The 25,505-nt window shown below is 35.0% G+C and overlaps 1 protein-coding gene across 2 annotated transcripts in view; it reads right to left on the reverse strand.

Moving 5' to 3' along the window:
• Positions 1 to 25,505, reverse strand: part of LOC117570207 (terminal nucleotidyltransferase 5C) — a 70,791-nt gene that overhangs the window by 28,988 nt on the left and 16,298 nt on the right. The window contains exon 1 of one of the 2 annotated variants that reach the window (XM_052005222.1): positions 5,192 to 6,467. The exons of the other annotated variant lie outside the window; for it this stretch is intronic. Within the exon in view, the coding sequence (XP_051861182.1) occupies positions 5,192 to 5,362 (171 nt within the window). The 5' untranslated portion in view covers positions 5,363 to 6,467. Of the gene's footprint in view, positions 1 to 5,191; positions 6,468 to 25,505 lie in introns of those variants that run through there. 2 annotated transcript variants of the gene reach the window in all.

Genomic DNA, 25,505 nt, shown 5'->3' on the forward strand with positions numbered 1-25,505 from the left:
GCCCCAACCAGCAAAGCAGTCTGCGTGCGGTGTGATTTTGTACTCGTAATTTTCATTTTAGGCTTCGTGACTTGTAAATCGCACAGCCAGAGGAACAACTAGTAAGAAAGCTACACTCGAGTGTGCTCGACTTTGGAATACCATATTCTAAAAATATACAAAATAAATATAACGTGAAAACGTGTGTACATATTGTACTACATCAAAATATACCAAATAAATATAACGCGAAATTACTAATATATACATCAATAAGTCACTACATTTAAATTATACCACAGACACCATACTTTCTAAGAGACACCTCTTCCATTCTGTATTTAACATTCAGTGCAGCATTATTTTTAAAATATACCAAATTAATACACTACAAAATTCTAAGATATACCGAGTCTTACATTTGGTATATTTATATGTATTTAAAATATATCATAAAGTATAAAACATACCGGATCGGGTCGGTATGATTCTTTAAATATACCAAATTATTAAGCAGAAAAAATATTAAAATATACCTAATGTTTTATTCGGAATATTTATACAGTATATAGATATATAACTACATTGAAAATATACCATAGAGTATAAAATATACCAGATCGGGTTGGTATGATTCTTTAAATATACCAAATTATTAAGCAGAAAAACTATTAAAATATACCTAATGTTTTGTTCGGTATATTTATATAGTATATAGATATATAACTACATTAATAATATACCATAGACTATAAAATATACCAGATCGGGTTGGTATGATTCTTTAAATATACCAAATTAGTATGCTGAAAAATATTAAAATATGCCTAATGTTATATTCGGTATATTTATATAGTATATTTTGAAAATATACCAGATTATCAGCCAAAGCACCTTAAATAACTTCTGGAACTTCAATCTGATTATCCTTCTGCCTCTTACATACATTTCCAGCAAGCACAAAGATATCATACTCTTCTACCCTATGGATGGCAGATATAAAAACCTCTCTTAGCAAAGTCTCCCAAAAAAAAAGCAAACAAAGTCGGCACTTTAATGGCTCACCAGTCAGTTATGCAGTTATGTAGCTTTGTGTCTTGCTGCGTGTTAATAGTTCTGCTCAGCGATCTCAACTGACAGACAGCCTCAGCTCAGTGTCTGTCGCTGTCCAGCTGCTAAAAACTCCTTTGCCGCACATTATGCAAGAGATCTATTATCTCTGAGCAGTTTCATATTATTATTATGATTACGAGCTATATACGAATGTGTGTACACCTCGTAAATTGCTTTCATTTACATACGAAAATTTTGTGTATTTATCAACGCGTTCCACATTCTGTTTACCTTCTTCCCCCCACTGCGAATAAATTTACATATATTTCGAAAGGTGGGAGGGGGGAGGAAAATGTATATTGAATGAGTTTACCCATTTGCACATTTGCCAGTTTTCAACTTATCAGCTAATTTGGCACAATTACTTATCTCAACCAAATGCAAATTCAATTTTCTGTTACAAATTTCCACACACAATAGTGGAAGAGTGCGATAATTTTATGGAAATATTTATAACAGGCGCGCAAGAAAATCGTAAAATATATATATTTTGTTAATCAGCTTTAACAGTTGAGCGAGCTTTATGATCTGTTTGTTTGTCTGCATAAATTATGCGAGACCACAAAACTCTAGAACAATATTTCATGTTCTAGGTATTTACGAATTTTGTCACGTATATTATGGCATAAAACTTAATCTATATCCTGATCTACAGCACGCTTTGCTTACACCCACGGCTTTAACTTTGTTCTACCTGCTGCTTATTTAGCTTTAACTTCATGCTGAATGATAAAACAATGCGTAGGCCATTTACCTATCGCGCATCCACATAACATAGATGTAAGTCCAACTAGCCCCGGGGGCAAGCGAGTCAAGATTATTTATTTGCCATGTGCCACAAGCTTAAAGACTTTTGTATATAACTCTTGAATGGGGTCAGAAGCCAACAAACATCGTAACGGAGCGTGTGGCAGAGTCAAACAGACAGACAGACAGACAACGAGTCAGAAATACACATTCATCAAAGTTTTTTTTTTATAAACTTCAGGTAGAAGCTGCTGTTGTCGATTGGCTAATTTTGAATGCGGGTTATTAACCTTTTGCCAAGAAGCCAAACGAATCAACAACAGCAACAACGACGTCAGCAAAGACAATAGCCCGATCATATATTAATCGATCAATCCATAAGATACAGAGAGTTGAATTTGCATTACAACTGCACTTCACAACATCTGTTACTAGTATAATAGTTTGTCGTTTCATAAGATCTCCAATATGTATTTTTTATATTGTTCATTCTTTATATTTATAGTTTGCATGTTTGCAAGACGTTTGCTCCAAATAAACTTGCTCGAGACTCGTCGTTTGTTTTCCGTTTTGTAATTCGTAACTTGTGGCAACGAGACAATAAATAAACACTAGACAAATAATAGTCCCCCCGACACAATCGATATTATCAATTGATAAAAAAAAATGCTGAACAACGACAACAACAGCAATAAAAGAACATAACTAGACAATAAAGCACGAGTACTCGAAAGCAAACTATGAGTATAAATTGTTTACATCATCTGTGCCTCGTTTCTATGATAATGCAAGCGTGTGATCAAACAACAACCAAGTATGATCTAATTGACTTGGAAATTAGTTGGGAAATCTGCTCATTTAGTGCTATAATTGAGTAGCACGATCACTTGAAAAATCTATGAAATTATTCAAAACGTTATCTCATAAAGTATCTGAGCTATGCAGATCATGCTCTCATTTAATTTCAGTGCTAAGCAAACTTTACTATACTTTACTATAAATAAAATAGTGAAAAAGAATGCATTTATGTTATTCTAATCACAAAAGTCTGATTTGATTCTTATTTGTATAATATTTAAAAGTCAGTATATAAATATACTGAAAGAATCGAACAAGAAAGCTACCCATTTTTATTGATTTTATTGATTTTAAAATACACCGAAATAATATACCACAAAAATACTAAAATGATATATATGGTATATTAGCACATACTAAATAAATAACCAAAGATTAAGGTATTTTTAAAATATTACCTAAAAAGGTTTCTGACTTTATTATTATATTTATAAATAAAAAAGATCAACGAGAATCAGAAAATTCGATACTCCAACTTTTATCAGTATATATTTATACTGAAGAAATGGAAAAATATTAAGGTGTTGTTAATGTGTAACTTAAAAAGGTTTCAATAAAATTTCAGTCTTCTAACATCTTTTTAAAAGCATAGTTTGCATATAAAGCGATATCTCAAATGCACCTTAGATGCCATATCAGTGGGGTTATAAATAAAAAACTACTTAAAGCCGTATCTCAAATGCGTGTTTTGTGGCTCAAACATTTTGAAGATGAACATATTTGCATAAGCTGCTTAAAGATGTATCGCAAATGTAGTTCAGATACAATATCTATAGATATGCAGAGATGCACTTGTGTGAATTCAAATATTTTTTATGCATCTATAGTCGTGTTATATATGCATGTTATATCGTAGTATATCGTAGTGGGCCCCATTTGATAGTCCAATTGAGCTGCGCGTTTGGCAACGTGCGTTGACTGCACAACGAGGCAAACACACAAAAATAATAACAAACACACTGAGCAGCGACGCGACATCGACCACAAAATAGGTGCAACTATTGTGCCAAGTGTTATGCACACACACACATATACAGTTATATATATAGACATATATATCGACTTGGACAACGTACAACGTACGGTACAGAGAGCAATGTAATGTAATGTAATGTAATTAGTGAGGGTTTGCAGCAGCGTCAAAATGTAATTTGCGCTTGTGAAATGTGACGGACCTGGGTCTGGGCCTCACACGTGACCCCCTCCCAAATGCCTATGCCTCCCCTCCCCTCACCCCTCCAAACACCTGCTGCTGTCCCCTCTCGATGTCTTTCAGCTGTCTGCCGTTTTGTTTGCCCAAAAGCCAAAACGTCGAAATGCAAAAACTGACCAAGTCATTAGGTTTCACTGCGCGCCTCGCTAATGAACCCGGATATACTCTACGTACATATCTGTCTGCGGATATACTATATATACATTTTGGTATATTTGTGCGTATATAAGCATGCACAGAAGTGTATATAAATTAAGCATGTACATATATTTGTGACACGCATTTCGTATCGCAGCCAAATGGAATTTCAATTTCATACACTGAACCAAAAATTATCAGTTTATTTCAGAAAGATTTGCAAAACAATCAAAAATACTCTTTTCAGTATTTTTCTGTATATGTTTTATTACCACCGCAATTCTTAGTTTTTTTTTTAATATTATAAATGAGTTATAGTACCTAAAGAAAATGTTAAAGAATTTCCATTTATTTTAATTCGACTTAGAAAAGTACTAAAAAAAATCTTCAATCTTTGAAACAGTATTAAAAATAACGTGTTTGGTATTTTTCTGTTATATATACCTGTAATATATACCTAAAATAATTCCAATCAAGTCAAAATATTTTATTTTGATTGAAAAAAATAGTAAATCTTTTTTTTAACATTTTCTGTTATTAATGTAAGACCACATTGAGAATTGTAATTTTGATACAAAAAATTGTAATTTTACATATAAAATAACTATTTTGTATTATCAAAAAAAAAGATTTTCATATCAAATTTTTTCGCCTTTTATCATATTGCAAGTTTTCGCACAGTGTACTCTTATTTATTGAATTGAAATATAAATTGAAATTGGAATTCAATTCAATTGTCTTGCCCACTATCAGTGTCGTTGTTGTTGTTGTAGTTGTAGTTTTTGCTATGTTTTTTTCTTTTTTAATTGTTAGATGAGAGAATTCTTCTCACTTAATGAGCCACAACCAACAGCAGCAAAAGAGAAGAAATACCATAAACGCACTTCAAGCCACATAAAAGAATAAATAATTGTGAAACGCAAGAAGCAAAAAAAAAAAAAAAAAATGCGATGCCGTAAAAACAGCAAAAACATTTTTAACGAGCGACTTTTCAGCGCCATATGCTACAATGGCAAATGGGTTGCGTGTGTGTGTCTATGTGTGTGTGTGTATTGTGCGAGAGTAAGAGTGTAAGTATGTGTGGGTGTGGCTGCCACTGTTTTTGGGGGGGTAGATGGGCCGTATCGTGGGCGTGACATTTACCTTAGCATTGTACCCTGTTGCCGTTGCTGTCGAAGCTGTTGCTTTTGCAGATGTTGTTGGTGTTGGTGATGATGATGTTGCTGCTGCTGTTGCGGCTGCTGACGCTGCTGCTGCTGAGGATGATGATGATGTTGATGCTGATGACGATTCAAGCCAATTTTCCGGTTTCATATGAATGCTGTTGTGGGCGGCAGGATCCGCACAAAATGTTGCACTGCAGAAGTTTTTAGAAGAGATTGCGCGAGAGTGCACTTCAATGTTAAGGCTGCGCTGCGGCAGAGTTACGGGGGTGGGAGCGGCGGCAAGCAGCTGTGACAACTTTTCAATTGCACTTCTTGCACTCACGAAAGCTTCAGCTTCCTCTCGACGTTGTCTACTTGAATTATATGTATGTATGTATGTATATTGTTGTTATTCTTATTTTCTCATTTGTTTTGTCACTTAATTGTTTTCGCACTGCACTAGACCACAAAATACGGTATTACACGAAATGACGAAAAAGACACGAAAATGCAAAATACTTCTTCTTCTTCTTTTTATACTTCTCAATTACTTTTACTTCTTTTGGCACACACACGCACACAAGCAGCTGCACTTCAGTACGACGTAAAAGCAAAAGGAGGAGGAGGAGAGCGGCCTCTGGCGGCTTAACATATGTTAGGAAGCTTCAGGTTGAAGTTGTTGTTGTCGTCGCAAAATTGCTGAATGCTGCAAACATATGTTTGAATGCCCTGGCACGTCCGCAACTCTTCAAAGTGCGAAGGGGTGGGTGGCTGTCGTCGTCCGTCTGGCGTCGTGACGAAAGCTGGCGAACACGCAAAATAAAACAGGTGCCAGGAGGTGCTTGAGAGTGAGTAAGTAGGAGAGAGAGCGAGCGCAGGAGTGATTTTGCAAAGCTGACTGCTATGTGTACAGAATGTTCTCGACTTTTTTGGTTTTTGAGCGTTGATTGTTGCTTTTGACTGCCTTTGATTGCTGCTTTGCGCTGCTGTGGCCTCTTTTTCATATGCGTCGTCTATGATTACTTTATTTTTTTGCACACAAATTTCGCTTTTATTTTTGGTTTTCGATATGGTGCATATCGTTTGCTCTATTGCGTGTCTCTCTTTCTCTCTATAACAAGTACATATGCTTGAATGCTAGTATATGCTATACATATATTTCTCACTCTGTGTTGTGTTCGTTCGTTCGGGTGTATTTAATAATTATTATTTATTTGGTATTTTGTTTTATTTTTTTGTTGTTTAAATTTTGTTTGTGCGGCTCCGCTGTGGGCTTGTTGGGGCTTTCGTGCGCGGTCACTCTCGTTGAACGACTGAATTCAACGGCAATCGTTGGTGGCATGAAACTTGACTACGCGGCCGCAAGCAAACGCAATTGAGTGAAAACAAAGCAGCAGCAGCAGCAACAGCACCAACGGCTGCCGCAGCAACAGCAAAGCTCTCAAAAAAAGCACAAGCGACTCCAAATTGAGTGAAAAGCACTACGAAAACTAAAATACAAAAAAGCAACAGAAAGAAAAACAGAAACAAAAAAGAAAAAAAAAACTTGTCAAGCATTACAGTTGCTGCTGCTGCTGCTGTTGCTGTTGCTGATCCCATTCGAAAGTTTAATTATATTTGCGCCACCGACACTAGTTGCTATGCTGATGTTGTTGTTGTTGCTGTTGTTGTTGCTTTCGGATTTTCGAAACCGGCAGAAGCTAGCAGCAACAGCGACGCTGACAGAGCTCGCAGCGGCAGCAGCAGCTGCGAAGCGTCGATGATCAGCAAAAGAAGCAACAAATTGTACACGCTCATTGTTATGGGGCTGCTCTCAGTCTCCATGTACGTGTGTGCTTGTGTGCTTTGGTATTGGTGCGTTTGGCGATTTGGCTAGGCGGCGACTGCGACTGCGACAGCGACGGCAGCAGAATTACGTCAGAAATGCTCGCACTCGCAGCACACAGACACAAACAAACACATACAAAGTCACACATAGGCGACAAAGCTTTTGCACTAAAAGTTTTCTTATACGAATTTCGTGCGCCGTTCTTTTTTTCAATTCATGCGCGACCCAAACACACACACACTCACACACAACAAGCGTCGCGGCAGCCCCCACACACCAACACAAACACACACACACACACACATGGCAAAAAGACTGGCAAAAAGCTGCACCGGCGACATAAAAAAAATATACAAAAAGAAACGAGCGAAAACAAAAATTAAATTAATTAGAAATAAATATTGTGCACACACATATACACACTCACACACACAATGCTTCATAGGCATGTGCGCGTAATTAATGCAATTCACTTTTGAAGCGTATTTAAATGACATCCACATAAACAAACAACAACAAACTGAACGAAAAAGCTTAGCGCCCCATACAAAAAGCAACTGTAAAAATTGCCAATTGAAAACATTTCATGAGTTTTTATTTCGCGTTATTTTCGTTTCGGCTTGTTTATTTTACTCACTTTTGTCGCCTGCACACATTTATTGTAGATTGAAAATTGTTGTTGCTGTTATTTTTGGCATCGATTGCATTAAGTTAACTATTTTTATTTGTTTTCAGAGATGCGAAAATGTTTTCATTTATATTTTTACGAAAAATCTCTTAAATTATTTATTGTAAACATCTAGCTGTTGCACAGTGGTTCAAACCTCATTTGATCTACAGCAAATATCACAAGCAAACGAAATGATTTCACATTTCAAAGTGTTTTAAGATTGCTGCACTTATAATAATCTAATCAAGTATTTTTCGCAATTTGTTTATTTATTTCAACAGCAGACAACTCTAAATTCCAGAAAAACTGTCAGCATTACTTGCGAGTATTTGTGTGAGTGATATACCAAATAATTCACTATAATTAAATACAAATTATTACAATGACTACAATCAACAATGAAAAATCAAAGTCAATGCCACCAGAACAACAACAAATATTTTCAACAAATACCGAAGACACCAATTTTGCAATTACCGTGTGCGTTGAGCAGTTAAAATTGATTGTTAATGATTGATTGCACCGACTAACTGCGAATCTTTTCAAAAATCGAAATGAATCTACGATTATTTAATAGGATTATTTGTCTAAAATACGAATTTTATTGCATTCTATTGCAAATGTTTAAGTTAAGTATTATGTTCAAATAATGATTAATAGTAAAAAGTGATTAAGTAGAGGATTAAACAAAAATCTTGTTGATCAATCAATGTTCTATGAAATGTGATTGATATACCCCAAGCGATTAGATTTAAGCAGCTTCTATAGCATTCAACTTATGATGTAAGTTGAGAAGGAAGATAAAAGTGCACTGAACCCAATTACAATCTATTACGAGCATACATATATGTACATACGTTCAGGTATTATATTTCAATTGCAGATGTTGTTCGTTGCTGTTGCAGTAGCTGCTTTTGTGCTTATTTGATTTTTGCTCTTATCAGCAGCACACAATAAAATGGAATAGAAAAGAACGAAGAAAAGAATAACAACGAAAACGAAAAAGAAAAGAAAACAAGCAAACAGGATGCATTTTCAGTTATATTTATGAGGTGGGGGAGCTGCCCCAGCTCCGGCTCTGCTTATCGAAGTTTGTTGAACGTCGCCCTTGACAACCAATGTGAGAGTTGTTGTTGTTCTTGTTGTTGTTGTCCACTGTTGTTGGACGACTACTTGGGGGGCGCTCAGCTAATTGCAATTAGGCCACCTGATGACGTCGACGATATTGCATTGCATTGACACGACACGTGCCTAAGCGATAAAGCCGAAGATACTCGCATAGAGCGCAAGAAAACAAGAGAAACGAAAATAGAAACAGAAGTGCAGCAATGCAAACAAACAAAACTTGCAGATAGATGAATGTGTGAGGGTGGCAGAAAATACAGCTATACTGAATACTGTAAAAACCTTAAATTGACGGCAAAATTTTAAAAAATGTTATATATAATACCAAATTTAGAAGGAATATTAAGGAAAAGAATTATTAACATAATAAATAACAATTTCAAAACATAACAGATTAATTTTTAGTATATTATTCTACTAAAAGCTACTTTGAATTTCAATAGTATGAAAAAAATCGTGGAATAATCAGAAATTTAAAAGAAATGCTTTCTATTCTTTATATTAAAGTATATACAGCAAATTTAGAAATATAATAATTTCATGCAATGTATTTGCAGATTCATTTTTAGTATAATATTATACTAAAAATTACTTTTAATTTCAATAGTAAGAACAAAATCTAGGAATAATCAGAAATTTAAAAGAAATGCTTTCTATTCTTTATATTAAAGTATATACAATAAATGTGGAAGAATAATAAATTCAAACTTTGTATTTTAGTATATTCTTATACTAAAAATTGCTTCAATTTTCAATAGAAAAAACTAAAAATACGACAGTAGTAAATATTAATAATAAATTTGCAAGGTATTGAAGTGGGAAATAAAAAATTTAGAAAGAATATGAAATAATAAGATAAAAAGCAAAAAATTTCAAACTTTGTATTCTAAGATTAATTTTTAGTGTATTGTTCTAATGAAAAATACTTTAATTTTAAAAATCTATAAATACTGTAGTATTAAAAATGAATCATAAATTAAAAAAAAATACTTGCAAGTTATTTTAGTAATAGTATTAAATATTAACTTCAAAAAGTAACAATTTAAAAGAATGCAAACTCATTTTTGGTATATTATTGTACTAAAAATTACTTTGATTTTCAATAGCAAGAAAATCTAGAAATACTACATAAATTTCTAAGAAATACTTGCAAGTTATTGAAGTGTGAAATACATATACAGTTTTTCAAATAAAGCATATAGCTTAACTGCAATTCGAATACATAAATTGAGTTGCTACTGTATTCGCACTTGTTGTTTGTCTTTCGTAAAAATAGTTGTATCGAATTTGTTTTTTTCGTAGCTTTTAAAGCCAAACAAACGCTATAGATTCCTTGGGTTCGTGTGTTTGACGCATGTGACTGGGGCGTTAACTAAATATTTTTATAAATTACGTTCTAAACTAAAAGTGGAGCTTAAAGAACAGCAACAGCAACAGCAAGCACAACAACAAAGAAACTGGCCACAGAATTTGTCTGTCTGCGTTGTTGTTGTTATAGCTGTTTTGTTGTTTTTCATGCGCTTGTCTGCGTGTTTGCGCAGAAAAAAGACCTTGCTTTCGATTTTCAAAAACGCACATACACACACCGACACACACACACACACACACAGTCACATTCGCATAGCAAGAAACGTTTAAATTGCTATTTTATGCACTGAAATCTGACGATGGAATACCAACAACCAAACAACCAGCAACCAGCAACCAAAATCATAGCAGCAATAGCAACAACAAAAAAATGTTATTTAAAAAAATATAATAAAAAATTAAATACAGCAGCAGCAGCGGCAGCAGCAGAACGACATCCAACCATATGCAGCGACTTTGACTTCGACGCTGAGCGCTGAGCACTTTTTGATAGATACAAAGCAAAGTCATTTATAAATTGTATCAATGGTTTTTATATTTCTGTTTTTTTTTTTTTTTTTTCATTTCTTGCCCCGTTATACCATCCATCTGTCACAGTCCCCCTCCCCCCTTGCAATCACTCTTCGAACATATTCATCTCCTGTCCGCTCTCTCTCATGCCATAAAACAATCAACGTCGCGCCTCAGCCTCCCCCAGCCTCTGGGCACTCCTCACTCGCTCTCTTTCTCTTTGGCTCCCTCCTTCAAGAGTGCTCTCTTCTACCTACCTCCCTCTCTCACTCTCCCACTCTTTCTGCTGTAGTCCAAGCCCAAGTCCAACCAAAAAGCACAACAACAACAACAGCAGTGGCAGCAGCGACGTCAGCGTCGACAGCGGCGTCTCTCGATAGCAGCACGCCTGAATGCGTTGACGGCGCTGTCGGCAGAAAACGTCAGCATCGACAGCAATCATCGACGTCGTCGTCGCCGATGTCGATGCTGTTGTTGTTGTTGTTGTCGTTATTGCTTGTAGAACTCGTTGGCCAAAATGTTTCAGCTTTTTCGTTCGTTCAATTATACCCTGCAAAATCTGGAGTCCTGTGGGCATTCATGATTTAGTTATGCAGATGGTATTTTTTGAGAAGACTGCTGATATACATTTGTATTATCGGTATACATTAGCTGAACAATTCGTTATGTTAAGCAAAGTCATTTTCGATTAAATTATAAATAAATTACTATTTTTCTATTTTCAATCAATCTATGAAATACATTCTTATTAAATACCACAATTTATTATTAAATAGCACAACTTATTATTAAATATCACAACTTATTATTAAATACCACAAATGAATTTCACAGAAAACAAAATTACAAACTTTTGAAAACAAATGTTACTTATATGTAGCAATATTTTATTATATAACATTTATTTGATTATGTTAAATTAATTTCTGAGCAGCACAATTTAGTAAATATTGGTAAAATTGTAAATATAAATATTGAAAATTTAAATTTTATGAAATTCTAAGCATATTTTAAAAAAGATATAAGTATATTTTTATTAATCTTCCTAACCAAAATATTAGAAAATTTTGCTGTTTAATTTATATTTAAACAATATTTGATTAAAATGTTTTGTTTAAATATTAATATTGCTGTTTAATTAATATTTACACAATATTTGATTAATATTTTTTGTTAAAATATTAATATTACTGTTTAATTAATTGACTTTAGATGGTTTTTATAGAATGTCTTTCATTGAAATTTGTACAAGAATATGTTTAAGTTAATCATTAACAAAAATTATGATATTTAGCTACACCATATTGACTTGAAATAAAGTCCTTACAGGGTATCTGCTAGTTGCGTGTTGTAATCTTAATGCTGTTCTGTATTTGTTTATTTTAAATTGTCGACTTGGCTGCGTTGTTGTTGTGCTTTGCTTTGCTTTGACTTGACTTGACTTGACTTGGAACTGAAGCTGCTGTTGCTCGGCTGCCCTGCTCAGCCTATGCCAGGTTAAAAAAAAGACACCTTTCAAGACAGGTTTAGTTACAGACTCACACACACACAGAGAGTCTTTATTGTTGTTGTTGTCACAGTCTTTGACTGGCTTCTTGTTACAGCTCATTTGATAGCGACGACTTCTAAAAGCCAACAACTAATTCTCAAATATGTTACGTAGCGAGTGTTTCGAGTCTTTAGTTGGGTGTTGGCTGTTCTGCCAGCTGTTCTTGTTGTCTTAGTTGCTGTTGCTGTTGTTGTTGTTGCTACAGTTTGTAATTGGCAACAACTTAGAAGAATGTTGTTTACTGTTGACCGAATGCAAAGTGAATTGCCAGCAGGGAGTGTAACTAGGCTGCTGCAGGGTGTGGTCTCGAAGTCTTGAGTCTCCAATCGAAGCTCATCTCACAAGAACCCACAAAAAACAAAAAGGTTTCCTTGCAGCTGTTTCAAACGTTTGTCTGTCTCATTGTTCAAAGCATTGAATTATGTAAGACATGTTAATTACATTGGCTTTATGCAAGAATTTCAATTGCAAAAAGTGAAAGTCAACACACCAAGACACACACATGTGCCTCATATACATATATTAAGTATACGCCACGTTGCTGTTGCTTCGGCTTCGGCTGCTGCTGCTGCTGAGCTGAGTCGTGAACTGTTCGCTGCTGTGTTTCGATGTTGCTGTGTTGGCTTCTTGGCTTCTACTTTGACTGTAGCGATAAGGCGCATCCTAAATTCCAGGCACGTTGCCACAAATTTACGACCCAAGAACGAAAGGCCACAAACGTGAACGCCAGCAACAGCAACGGCAACAGCAAAAGCAGCAACAGAAACGACCTTAATTCTGTACCAGCAACAACAACAACAACAACAGATAGAGTGCAACATCGTCATGAAACAACTCCAAGGGCACCGACAATGTGCCATGCACTCGACTTATAAGCTACATATCTAAAATGTACCTACTGCTCTTGTCTCTCTACATAAATACATACTTACTGATATGTAACTAAGCTACACTTGAAGAACAAGCAGCATCATTGTCTCACAATTTACCATAAACACATCTCTAGTTATTCTTTACTAACATTTTCAAGTATCTAACTCAAAATCGATTTCAAATTTCCAGCATCGAAACATTGATTGCGAATATTGCATCAGTTTCCTAGGAAAACCCTATCCATACATATATCAAAGACATCAACAATGTGCCAAATTGTTGCAGAAATAGCAACTCAGATTGACTTCGCAGAATTTCAGATACAATCTAGATCAAACTACAAAATGTAACTCAAAGATGACAAGCAAAAGAATCTAAGAGAAAAGTAGTTGGGGGCTATTATAAACAAACATCTTTAGAGCATAGAGAAACCTCAAGCAAGCTAACAAGGTTATAACTCAATGTATCTCAAAGATAGAAGCACAATTATTTATTTTATAAGATTCAAACTTTGCAGCCCAAAATTTAAATAAAACTTGCTAAAATATAGCTTAAGGCACCTGAAATATAGTACTTCAATTATCATTTTCTTATAAAAGAAACTTAACTTAAAAGCTTATTAAGATGAACATTGTTAAATGCATTTCAAAATAATATAGTTACTAAATTTACTATATATTTATACTAAAAATATTGATGAATTTAATTAAATCTATTACAAAGATACAAAACTAATATGTATTTTATATGAAAGAAACTTTGGAGCACAAATTGAAATCAAATCAACTTCGATAGAAATAGAATTACCTATTTTTTATAAAAGCAACTTGACTGAAAATTGAATATTATTATAATTGTATCTCAATGACAGAAATAAAATTATATAAAAAATTTTTTATACAGAGCAGACAATTGAAATCACCTGAATGTAGCTCAATGTAACTCAAACATCTCTAAATGTATATACTAAATATTAACTATATACTAAATATACCATATATTTATACTAAGAATAGTATCCTAATACTTCCCAATTTCGTTGAGTATATGTTGCTCAAAAATCTATAAATGTTAATACGAAATATTCTCTATATACTAAATATACTATATTTTTATACTAAAAATTGCATTCTAATACTATTCAATTTTGTTGAGTATATGTAACTCAAAACATTTATAATAGTAAATATCATATATATATTAATATATACTAAATATACTGTATATATACATATATATATACTAAAAATTTTATCCTAATTCTTCCCAAATTCCTTGAGTATATGTAACTCAAAAATCAATAAATGAAAATACGAAATATTTTCAATATACTACTATATACAAAATATACTATATTTTTATACTAAAAATTGCATTCTAATGCTTCTCAATTTCGTAAGGTATATGTAACTCAAACATCTATAAATGTAAATCTTAAAGATTTACTAATATGTACTAAATATACTAAATATTTATACTGAAAATTTTATCTTAATACTTCTTAATTTCGTTGACTGTATTTCTCTTGTATGTGCTGACAGTTTAGTGCACAGCAAACGCTCACTTTGCAGGCGCATTAGAATGGAACTGGTTGCAGCTGCCACAGTGCCACTGTCGCTGCTGCTGTTGCTGCTGCTGCTGCTCATGTTGTTGCTGCTGCTGCTGCTGCTGCATTTGCCGTCTGAATTGTGTCCTAACACTTGGCGCAACGCCTCCGTGGCATGCAGCCTCCGTTAGGCGGCGTTAACGAGCTCGTGCTGTTGCTGTTGCTGTTGCCACAACGCACCAGCATTGCCATGAACCAATTTGATAATACACACACACACACACAAACACACGCACAACAATTATTTTGCAGCACGAGCTGCAAAATTGAAAGTTGCCTTCAACGTTTTATTTTTTTTTCTTTGTGGCACATTTGAAAATCTTGGTTGGCCAACGTAAAATATTATATATATTGTTAGAGAGAAGAGAATGAAAAGCGACGCCGCTAAATGCTGCCAAATATCCTACAATTTCCACAAAACGCCCACGCCTACTTTCCCTCTAACCATTCCCCCCCTCTGTTCCATCGTGCAACCAAATGACCGTGAAATTGATGTCCTGTCGTGTGCCTGACGCCAACGTAAAGACAGACCCCAAAAGAAAATTGTGGCTAGCATAAAAAGTGGAACGAAGACAACAATTAGATATGCTGTAAAAATCAGAAGAAAATACTGAACTATTGGGCATATTAAGTCTGCAGTATTTTGCGGTATTTTAAAAATAAAATACTACATTTATACTATAGGGAGATAATTAGAATATTATATTTGCAGTATTTTTAAGAAATATATAAATATATACTAAATATATAGTATGTGGAGATTAATAGAATTTACAAAATTTGCAGTATTGTGAGGTATTGCGAAGAAATATTATATATACTAAATTTATAGTATGGGGAGCTGGTATCCTCAAGAAATATCATAATATATACTAATATATAATAATACATACTACATAAAATATATACTAAAGTATAGAGAAATAATTGGAATATTAAATTTGCACTATGTTGTGGTATTCTAAAGAAATTGATACTAAATTTATAGTATGAGGAGAATTATACTATTTCAAATAAAACTTTGAACACTTCAAAAAATTAATACTTTTTTAAAAGTGAGAGTAATAGAAATTTGAAAAATATATGTCTTTGAAAGCATTCCACAAAATGTCGACTGAATTTATTCTTTAGGTATAATTAAGTCACTATTCAGTATTTAAATTGAATTGTAGTGTGAACACAAAAGTTATTGGAGAAGGTCTTTGAAAACATTCTATCAATTTATAGCTATATTTTTTAGTCGTGTACCACACAAAACAGCTTAGTGATTTGTTTTGAGCTACCAGCTCCGCATACCCCAGAACTTAACACCTTTTACAGAGTAAAAGTGTTGTAAAAAATACCAACTCGTGAGCTGAAAATCACGGCAACAATTTCCTGTCTGCATTTGTGTGGGCCGCTTGCAAATTGTTGATAAGCATTTAATGTTTATCAGCATGAAACACAAAGTACGCGCACACACAGCAAACACCATATAGACATTTATATATAGTATATAGTATATACTATATATTGTATATGGTATACTAGTAGACACACGTAGACTGTCAGCACGCACACACACTTGACTTCACTTGATTGAGAGGGTGCTCCTTATTGCCAGTCTATTTACAAATTGCCAGCTAAAAATAGAATCCCGTCTAAACTTGCCGCATGCATTTTCGCCAGCTTCTATTATTTTTTTTTTCTGTTACTGTTGGTTGTATTTTTGGCGTGGGCAGCGCGAATATGGCCAAAAGGGAAATGCGCCAAAATGTGCGCGATAAGAGAGAGAGAGAAATGGCAAACAAGAAAATGGAAAGTCAAGCGTGTTGCCAAGCAAACTAAAATGCCAAAGAATATTAAATGCTCTATCGAATATAATAAGGAATAATATAAAAAGACATTATTACTCTCTTTTATTTTTCGTAATTAGAACGCGAAATTTCAAATACTGCTTCATTAGTGAAATACAAAAAAGGTAGATAAGCAAGTTACGAGCAATTTGATTGTGTAATTAATGCAAATATAGCAAACAGCTTTTCCAGCTAATCACACGATTTCCATTCAACTCGCTAATATTATAATGGCCCAACACGTTAGGCCGAAATGCATTAGCCATAAATCACAATTTACATATTCAGTTTACATTTCGTTGTTGTTCAAGTCGATATTTGCATATTGCATTAAACAACAAACCAAAGAAAAAACCCCCGAAATATCAGTAAACTAAATAGTTAAGTAAACCTGATTTTCATTATACACCGATTTCATAATCCAAACACCACACACAACACAACAAAAGGTCACATTTTTCTTGCACCTTGGAAAAAGTGTGGAAACCAAAGTCAATGGAAAGGGTATTCAACATAGTTTTGTTTCGAGTCGAGAGATGAGATATAGCCGACAGCTTCTTAAGCCTGATGACGCCAGCTCAACAGCTTGACAGGACTTCAATGATGCTTGCCCTAATGAAAAATCGATGAGCTGACAACAAACGTTGCCACTACACACAACTGCCATCTGCCATTTCTCCGGCTCCATTTCCCCAGCTCCAGCTTGGACTTTTGGCTCAATGGCTTGAGTGCGATTATGGGACACAGCTGCTGCTGTTGTTGCTGCTGTTGCCACCGCAAAATGGCAAAATGGCAAACTGGCAACTGGCAATGGACAATCAACGGGGACAGCCAAGCGGCGCCCAAGGCTCAAGCCCGCACCCAACAAGTAAGAAAGTAACAAGTGTGCGTGCTCGACTTATGGGATACCATCCACGCAAAACTTATTTAGCAATCATTTGGGGGCTATGATTGTAGTTATCAAAAATTGATGTTTATACACTGCATTAGAATTTGTTTAATCTGTATTATTTCAATGATGATTGAAAATAAGTTGATATGAAAAAATTTGGTATTTAATAATACTTTCAATATTTTCTTAGGAAATTTTTCTTGGACATTAGACTTCAACTTTTTAATTTTTGTAAGAAACGTAATTTTTAACCCAAATTTTGAGTTGGAATTTGATTGGTTGATTAGATTTGCCACTAAAAATTAATATCACAAAAATTAGTGTTCATATTTCCTATAGACTTTGAGATATAGATGTTCAAGCATGCAGACAGACGGACAGACAGATTATTTAACTCTATTCTACCGGCACATAGCAAACATCTAAATCAAAACTGATGTGCGCACGTTATACAATATTAGTTTAGCCAAAACAATTGACTGTAAAGTTCTTTAGCTTAGAATTCTGTAAGATCACAACCCTAAGATTTAATTTATAGAGTTAAAAAGGTATTACTTTTCAAATGTGTAGTATTTTAAATCCAAATTGATCCGAAACATCTAAGTCCAAACTGATGTACGTATAACTCAAAAAAGTGAAATTTAAAAGTTATTTGTTATTGATAGTTCTAATAATCTTTGATACATAGGAGTTTAAACATATGGACAGACAGACAGACAGATAACATATGTCTATTCTATCGATACATAGCGCAAACCCTAAAACCAAAGTGATCAGCGTGCATCATTGTGGAATAATATCACCAAAATTAGTGTATTTAAACATGACGACAGACAGATGACAAAGCTTAATCCTATCGCCTGTTTAGTTACATTTGAGTTAGTTAGAAATACCCTGCTGACCATTTCCGTTAGTCGTATAAAAAAGCGCTGTTGTGGTAAGGATATTGAACGCACACAGGAGTGAGATGCACATGTGGCATATGCGTCGCCGACTGCAGACTGTCGACTGGCGCCTCTCAATGGGCGTGGCATGTAGTGTATGTGGCGCCCATGGCGTCGTGGGCGTGCGCATGACCGCCACCGGAAACATAGCGTTCAATTAAGCGCAATTTAAGTTCAACTACGCCAAGCATGTTACGTAAGGACAACACGCTGAGCTCACAAGGGAAGTAAGGAGAAGGGAAGTGAAGAGAAGTGGAGAAGTGGAAGCCGGCAATTGACACCAACATTTTACCGTTGCCAGGCGATTGATTCATAGCATGTGGAGGCAATCTTATCTATCAATATTTGTATTTTTCTCATTCATTTTTATTTTGCCAGATAAATCGAGTAATATAATCCGAAAGGATTTGCAATCAACGTACATATGCCGCTTACGCTATGCAATGCGGTTGTGATGCCCACGCCCACGCAAACACACACACACACACAGACTTAGAGAAACACACCGAGTTCACAAATTACGCATGCTGACGTCATTGTGAATGACTCGCGAAGCTTCCACAAGCCGCAAACCTGCGTCATTCATTCATTGGCGCTGTCGCCCAAAATCCACAACAAGAGCGAAAAGCAAAAAAAAGAAAAAAAAAACAGCAAACACGCACACAATTGTCGTAGGTTTGCATTGAGGGTGGAACGAAAGCGCCCTCTGTGTGTGCTGTGCTCTATACGCTTGCCTGCATTTCATTCATAAAAATATGGTCAGAGCGAGACAGACAGCATGCTCAGAAGAGCAGCCAGCCAGAGAGAGCAAGAGTGGGAGTGAGAGTGAGAGCTTGAGAGTGAGGCGTGCGCGCGAAAGCTTTCTGTAGTCCTTTATTGACCTTTGTCAATGCGCAAGCCTCGAGTGTATTTTGCCGGTGGAGCGCATTGAGTGAAAGCTTTCGGCTCGAATTGCGCAGTACACGCAAGCCAAAGGGAACGAGAGAATGCGAGAACTAAAAGGAAGTGAGTGAGTGAGAGTTTGAGATGAGGGAGTTAATGAGAGTGAGTGTTTTAGGGTGCGAGTGAGTGAGTGGGAGCGAGTGGAGTGCTTATTCAGGTAAGTTGGCGTTGCAATGTCAAAGCCAAAATATAGAAATGACCTTTAACCAAGCTTTGAAATTATACAAATAAATAGCACTTGAAGTCTTAAGACTTTGCTGTGATTTGGCCAGAGGGCGCCAGCAATGAAATTCAATTAAGCCATATTGTTGCATCGGTAATCAGCTCATCAAGTGCTCAATTTATGAACTAAGACGACGGCTTAACAAGACAAGCAGCAGCAGCATCAGCAACAGCAGCTCGCATTTGATTTCAAGGTTGAGTCGAAATGTCAAAATTGCAGATGCGCCGCCAAATGCGAATCAAGTTTGCACCTTGGTTCGAAAACGAGACGAAACGAAACGAGTTCCCAAAGAGCGTTAGAACAAACAGACAGAGACGGACAAACAAACGATCACATATAGAATATATGTATGTATGTATGTATGTCGGGTATTATATCGAGTATATGCATGATAATATTAATGACAATAATGATGATGCGCAGGCATCGTGGGGCATTCCAGCAAACCTTTCGATACAGTGACTTGACTGACAAACCCGTATTATAATTTATTGTGTAATGACTGCAATGACTACCACAACAACAAACATGAGCGACAAAATGAAGCAAGAATGCTGAATATGAGACAATAGAAATGAAAGCACCGACTTGCAAATACCCACAAAAACAATTTTTGAGTTCAAAGGTTATGAATTCAAACCAATATAGAAATAAATAAATATTGTAATGAAAAATATTTAAGAGTAGGTATTTTCTAAGACTTAAAAAAAAGGAAAACTATTTAAAACATTTTCTAATTAATCGCAATCCTATTTTAAATTGAATTTCTTGACACACTAAAACTTAATCAAAACATCCATCAATTTCATTTCCATTTCTTTCACTGTCTGTTACACACAAGCTCATACATACGTCGCGCATACCCCGCGCCTGTTTAAGCTGTTTGTACCGTATAACGATGGTTGCGGTTCAATGCAATAAGCAAAGCATGCAAAAACAAATACAAATGCAAACGCAAATGAAATCGACAACGACAACAAATAAGAAGAAAAAGAATAACAGCAACAACAATGATATGTACATAAATGCAAATACAATGTACCGTTGCTTTTCAAAAAGAACAACAAAAACAAGAGAAGCAACAACAAGCAGGCGCAGCAGCCGCTGGCGAATATTACTTTCGAATAAAACAAAAACAAATTTTGAAGCAGTCGAAATACCAAAGCAGCAACAACAACAACAACTGCGCCTGCAATAACACTTGAAAGCATCGCGCACATTTAAGAGCTTAGAGATTGGAAGCTTTTGTGCTTAAGCTTCAAGCTGCTGTGGCGGCTGTCTGCACTTTCCCAACTGTTTGAGCATGAATATGTGCATGTTTGTGTGTGTGTGTCTGTGCATTGCTGACAATACTAGGGCTAGATCCCCATGTGTTTGTGTGTGTTGGTTTTTTCGGGCCCAGGGCTGGTCCAGTTTTATCTTATGCAAATTCTGTGAGTGTGTGTGTGTGTGTTGACTGCACACAAGTCACAACCTGTTGTCGTAGTCTGAGAAGAGTGAGGTGGTGATGGTGATGGTGGTGCATGGGAGGGGGGAAAGAGGCCGATTAGTTGCCCATGCGCTGCTCTCGTGGTCCACAAAGCATTCGAACGGCATTAAATGCAGCTCAGTATGCCAGTCAGTCAGTCAGTCAGTCAAAGAGTGTGTGAGTGAGCGTGTGTGTGTGTGTGTGTGTGTGAGTGAGTGAGTTGAGCTAGTCGTCAGTCAGCATTCGAGTTGTGCATTCGTATTGGTGGTTCTATGCACTCTACACGTCGTCGTCGTCGTCGTATCTCGAAAAGTGAATGTCCACAGAAAGTCCTTGAAACCTGAAACCGATCTTTCCAGTTTACGAGCTGAGTGCAGTCAGTTGCCATCGCTGCTGCTGCTGCTTTTGCTGCTGCAACTTGCCAGACAACGAACTCAAAACTTGGACTTGCTGCTGCGCAGCCAAGAAGCTGATGCTATTGCTTTTGCTTCTGCGTCTGCTTCTGCTTCGGCTGCCCAGACCATTCCAATCCAATCCAATTCAATTCAATCCAATCGAATTTAATCGAATTCTATTCGTATAACACATACGACTTTACTATAATCCTTCTGCAGCGAGCACCTGAACAAATTTCAAGTGTTACACTGCGAGAAAAAACTTTGTTTGAATATAAGAATATATTTTTTAAATGAGAATTCAAAGAAAAGAATTCTTAATATAAAACAGATTTAGTTTGATATATGATTAATACTTAATTGATGATTTTCTTTATCCATAATGGATTGTTATATTACAAATTTGACATCATTATTATAGATTCATTTTAAAAATTTGACTTTAAATATACCAAACTTAAAATGAGTGTTCAAAGAAAAGCATTCTTAATATAAAACAAGTTTATTTTGATATATGATTGATACTTAATGAATGATTTGCTTTAATGGATTGTTATATTACAAATTTTACATCTCTACAAATTTCATTTTAAATATACCGGAAAAATACTAAAATGTACCAAACGTTAGATATGGTATATTGATATACTCATACATTTAAAATACACCATAGAATACAAAATGTAAATGGTATATTCATATATTCCTACACTTAAAATATACCATAGAGTACAAAATATACCAGATTATCAATAACAGATTAAACAAAATTGATATACCAAAAAAAAGTTGGAACTTATAGGATCTTCTTATAATCACCCTGACTTTTCTTGCAGTGCAACAACTTGTCAAGAATTTGGGTTACTTTTGGGTGCGGTTCGCGTACGCGAATAAAAAGCAGAATGAATGTACAAAACAATATAAGAAGTACTCGAACAATATATAAAGATTACAATGTTGACATGACATACATACATCCTTGCCAAAAGAACCGGATCTTCCCACCCAGAAAAAAATCAGAAATAAAACCCAAAAAAAAGCAAAAATGGTTGAAAACGAAAAAAAAACCCTAATTATAGATCGATTTACACGCACTGCAAACGGGGGAGCATTGGAGGCGCCAGAGGGGAAGGGGAGGCGGCAGATACAAACGGCGTCACACGTAGAACCTGACCACAAAAAACGAGTTGCAAATGCCCCCAAGCAAAGGCAAGAGAGCAAAAATCAAATATCAAAATCAACGTAATGCGATTACAAAACAGCCAAAAGCAAAGCGAAACAATTAACCGAACGAGTCTGCAGAGTTTTATTATTTTGCCTTTATTTTGTTGTTGTTGCTTTTTTTGTGTATATTGTATCTATAGAAAATGTTGTATCTGTATCTGAAACTGAAGCTTTAGCTGTTTCTGTGTATCTGTGTGTGTTCGTTTAACGAACGTTACAGATAAATCAAAGCGCCAACGTTTTATTTTGTATTTGGTTTTTTTTTTCTTTTTGTATCTCTCTTTATTTTTGACCAAAAACCGAAAGCTGGGGCGCAGTCCGCAGCTCACCAGCCACCTGCATTGGATTGACATTGAAGTTGTTTGTTTATTGGACTTTATTGTTGTTGTTGTTGCTATGGCTCTTGTTTTCCTTTTTTTATACATTTTTTTTTTTTTCTTCAATTTTATATATTTTATAAGACCAAACCTACAAGTGTCTTGACTGCCTTTCATTTCTTGCAATTGCCGTTTCAATTTACGCTCGCTTGACGTCAAGTCAACTCAACTGCATAGCTCAATATGCAGGCAAATTTAATCAGCTTATTTCATAAGTAAATGCGCAGAGTTCAATTAATTTAATACACCACTTCAGATAGCTGAAATCTCAAATCTGGAAATCTCAAAACTGAAAACTGAAATCTATTAAACACTCAAGCGTAATGCAATTGTAGATCAAGGGAAACGAATTCAGATTATTAAAATTAGTTAGCTGCCTTATATTAAGTAATTATGAATGTAAGTATATTAAGTTGTTAGATTTGTTTTTGCTGCTTGAACTCATTTAAGTAGTTCATATATCATATTTATGGCCCAACAAAAGTTCAGCTTAGCTGAGAGAGTTAGCTTTACTCTCACTTTCAGAGCTATAATTTAAATCTATGAGAGGGTATTGTACTTTTCAGTTTTTTATCGAGAAAGTGTTATCTAGATCACAATGGTACTTCCAATTATAATTTCAGTCTTTATGATTCCAGAAAATTTTGTGGCGATCAGATAAACATTGTGGAAGCTATTCAAGAAATAATTGTATATGGCTTTATTGCTTTGGTTGATAATTTGGTATATTTTGTACTTTATGGTATATTTCAAATGTAGAAGCTATTCAAGAAATTATTTTATATGGTTTAATTGCTTTGGTTGTGCGTTCAATCTGGTATATTTAGTAATCTATGGCATATTTTGTACTTTATGGTATATTTGAAATGTAGTAGGTATGCAAGAAATCAGTTGATATGATTTAATTACTTTGGTTGTACCATCTGGTATATTTTGTAATATATTTTAAGTGTTGGAGTATATCAATATACCAAACTTTGTGTGGTACATTTTAGTATTGTATTCGGTATATTAATTTGGTATATTTTATTAATAATACCGCAATGTTTTGCATTTATTGACAATGTGTAGCGGGTGTCTCACAGTCCAGCAGACTTTACTTTAGCTCTCTTACTTGTTTAAGTCAAAACCAAAGCTGTTGAAAGTCAAGGGAAGTGACAGCCAAACTTATCTTCATCGTTGTCCGCACTGACTAAACAAATTAAAGTCAAATTCTTAACTGAAAGTCGCGCTTATCTTTTATTGAAACCAGAGCTCCACTCTCACTCTTTAGATATTTCAATTAATTCCACAATTAACGACAGGATCATTGATTTTACTTTCAATATACATAAAGTGGAGCTTTTATTTGCATTGAGGTCGTCCACTAAAGAGCTGTTATAATTTGGGGTAAAGAGTTGGTTCTCATGGTTTAGGTATTTACCTTTCGAAAAGAAATAACGTTATAAAAACCAATTAGAAGCCTGAAATGCCAACTTGCAAGGCACTTTACTCGTAAATACCCGTAATAAAGTAAACCTTAATTACTTGACGCTGCTTTGGCAAACAAAACAAAACAAAAAGCATAGAAAGAAGAAAAAATAAACACACTTAAAAGCAGGCGAACGTTGAACGTTGCCAGCAAGGAAAATACTCATTTTGGCTTAAGATTGGGAATACTTGAAATATACCAAATGCGAGTTATGGTATAACAACTGAAAAGGTTTATCTAAAAATCTGTATTTTGTTTACATTTCGTCAGAGTTCAGCAACTACGTGAATATTTATATCAAAATTAAAATTTATGGCTTGATTTGTTCTCTTGATTAAAACTTAATGTTTGTAATTATAAAACTCAATTAAGTCAACTAAACAAAAATCTTGTTATTATTGGGAAAAACCCAATATTCATCTTTTAATTACACAGATAATCTCGTTACTTGTTAATGAAATTTTCCAGATATTGCAACCACTCTTTGCTGCCTCATAGCTTACAGGGTATTGAAGATTGGTATGAGGTCTCCTAAAGGCGCATACCAAAGCAGCAAAGCGAACCACTTGAGCTGCCGTGTTGTTGTCGTTGTTGTTGTCTTTGTTGTTGTTGTTGTGTGGTGTGTTGTAACCCTTCAAAATAACTCTATAAAACTTTGTGTGTAAATATGGCGTGTTTGGTGTTTTTGCGCATTAAGCCGAAAGAAAAAGCCGCCAAATGCCGCAAGGCAACGCAAAAATAAATAGATATAAACAATAAATTAATAATAACACACACACACACACACACACACATACAATAGATATATATTACTAAATAAGAGTGTATAAAATTACGAGGGAATTGTTGATCAGACGCTGTCAAGTGCCAACAACAAATACTTGCGATACTCGACAGTTATTGCAGTATAAGTGTAATTATAAGTATCTCTCTGTGTGTATGCCAAGTGTGAGTGTGTGTGTGTGTGCGGGGTATGTAGAACGACCTTGCCAAAGGCAGTCTTCCGAACTCT

Source organism: Drosophila albomicans, chromosome 3 (genome assembly GCF_009650485.2).
Source record: "Drosophila albomicans strain 15112-1751.03 chromosome 3, ASM965048v2, whole genome shotgun sequence".
Classification (NCBI taxonomy): Eukaryota; Metazoa; Arthropoda; class Insecta; order Diptera; family Drosophilidae; genus Drosophila; species Drosophila albomicans.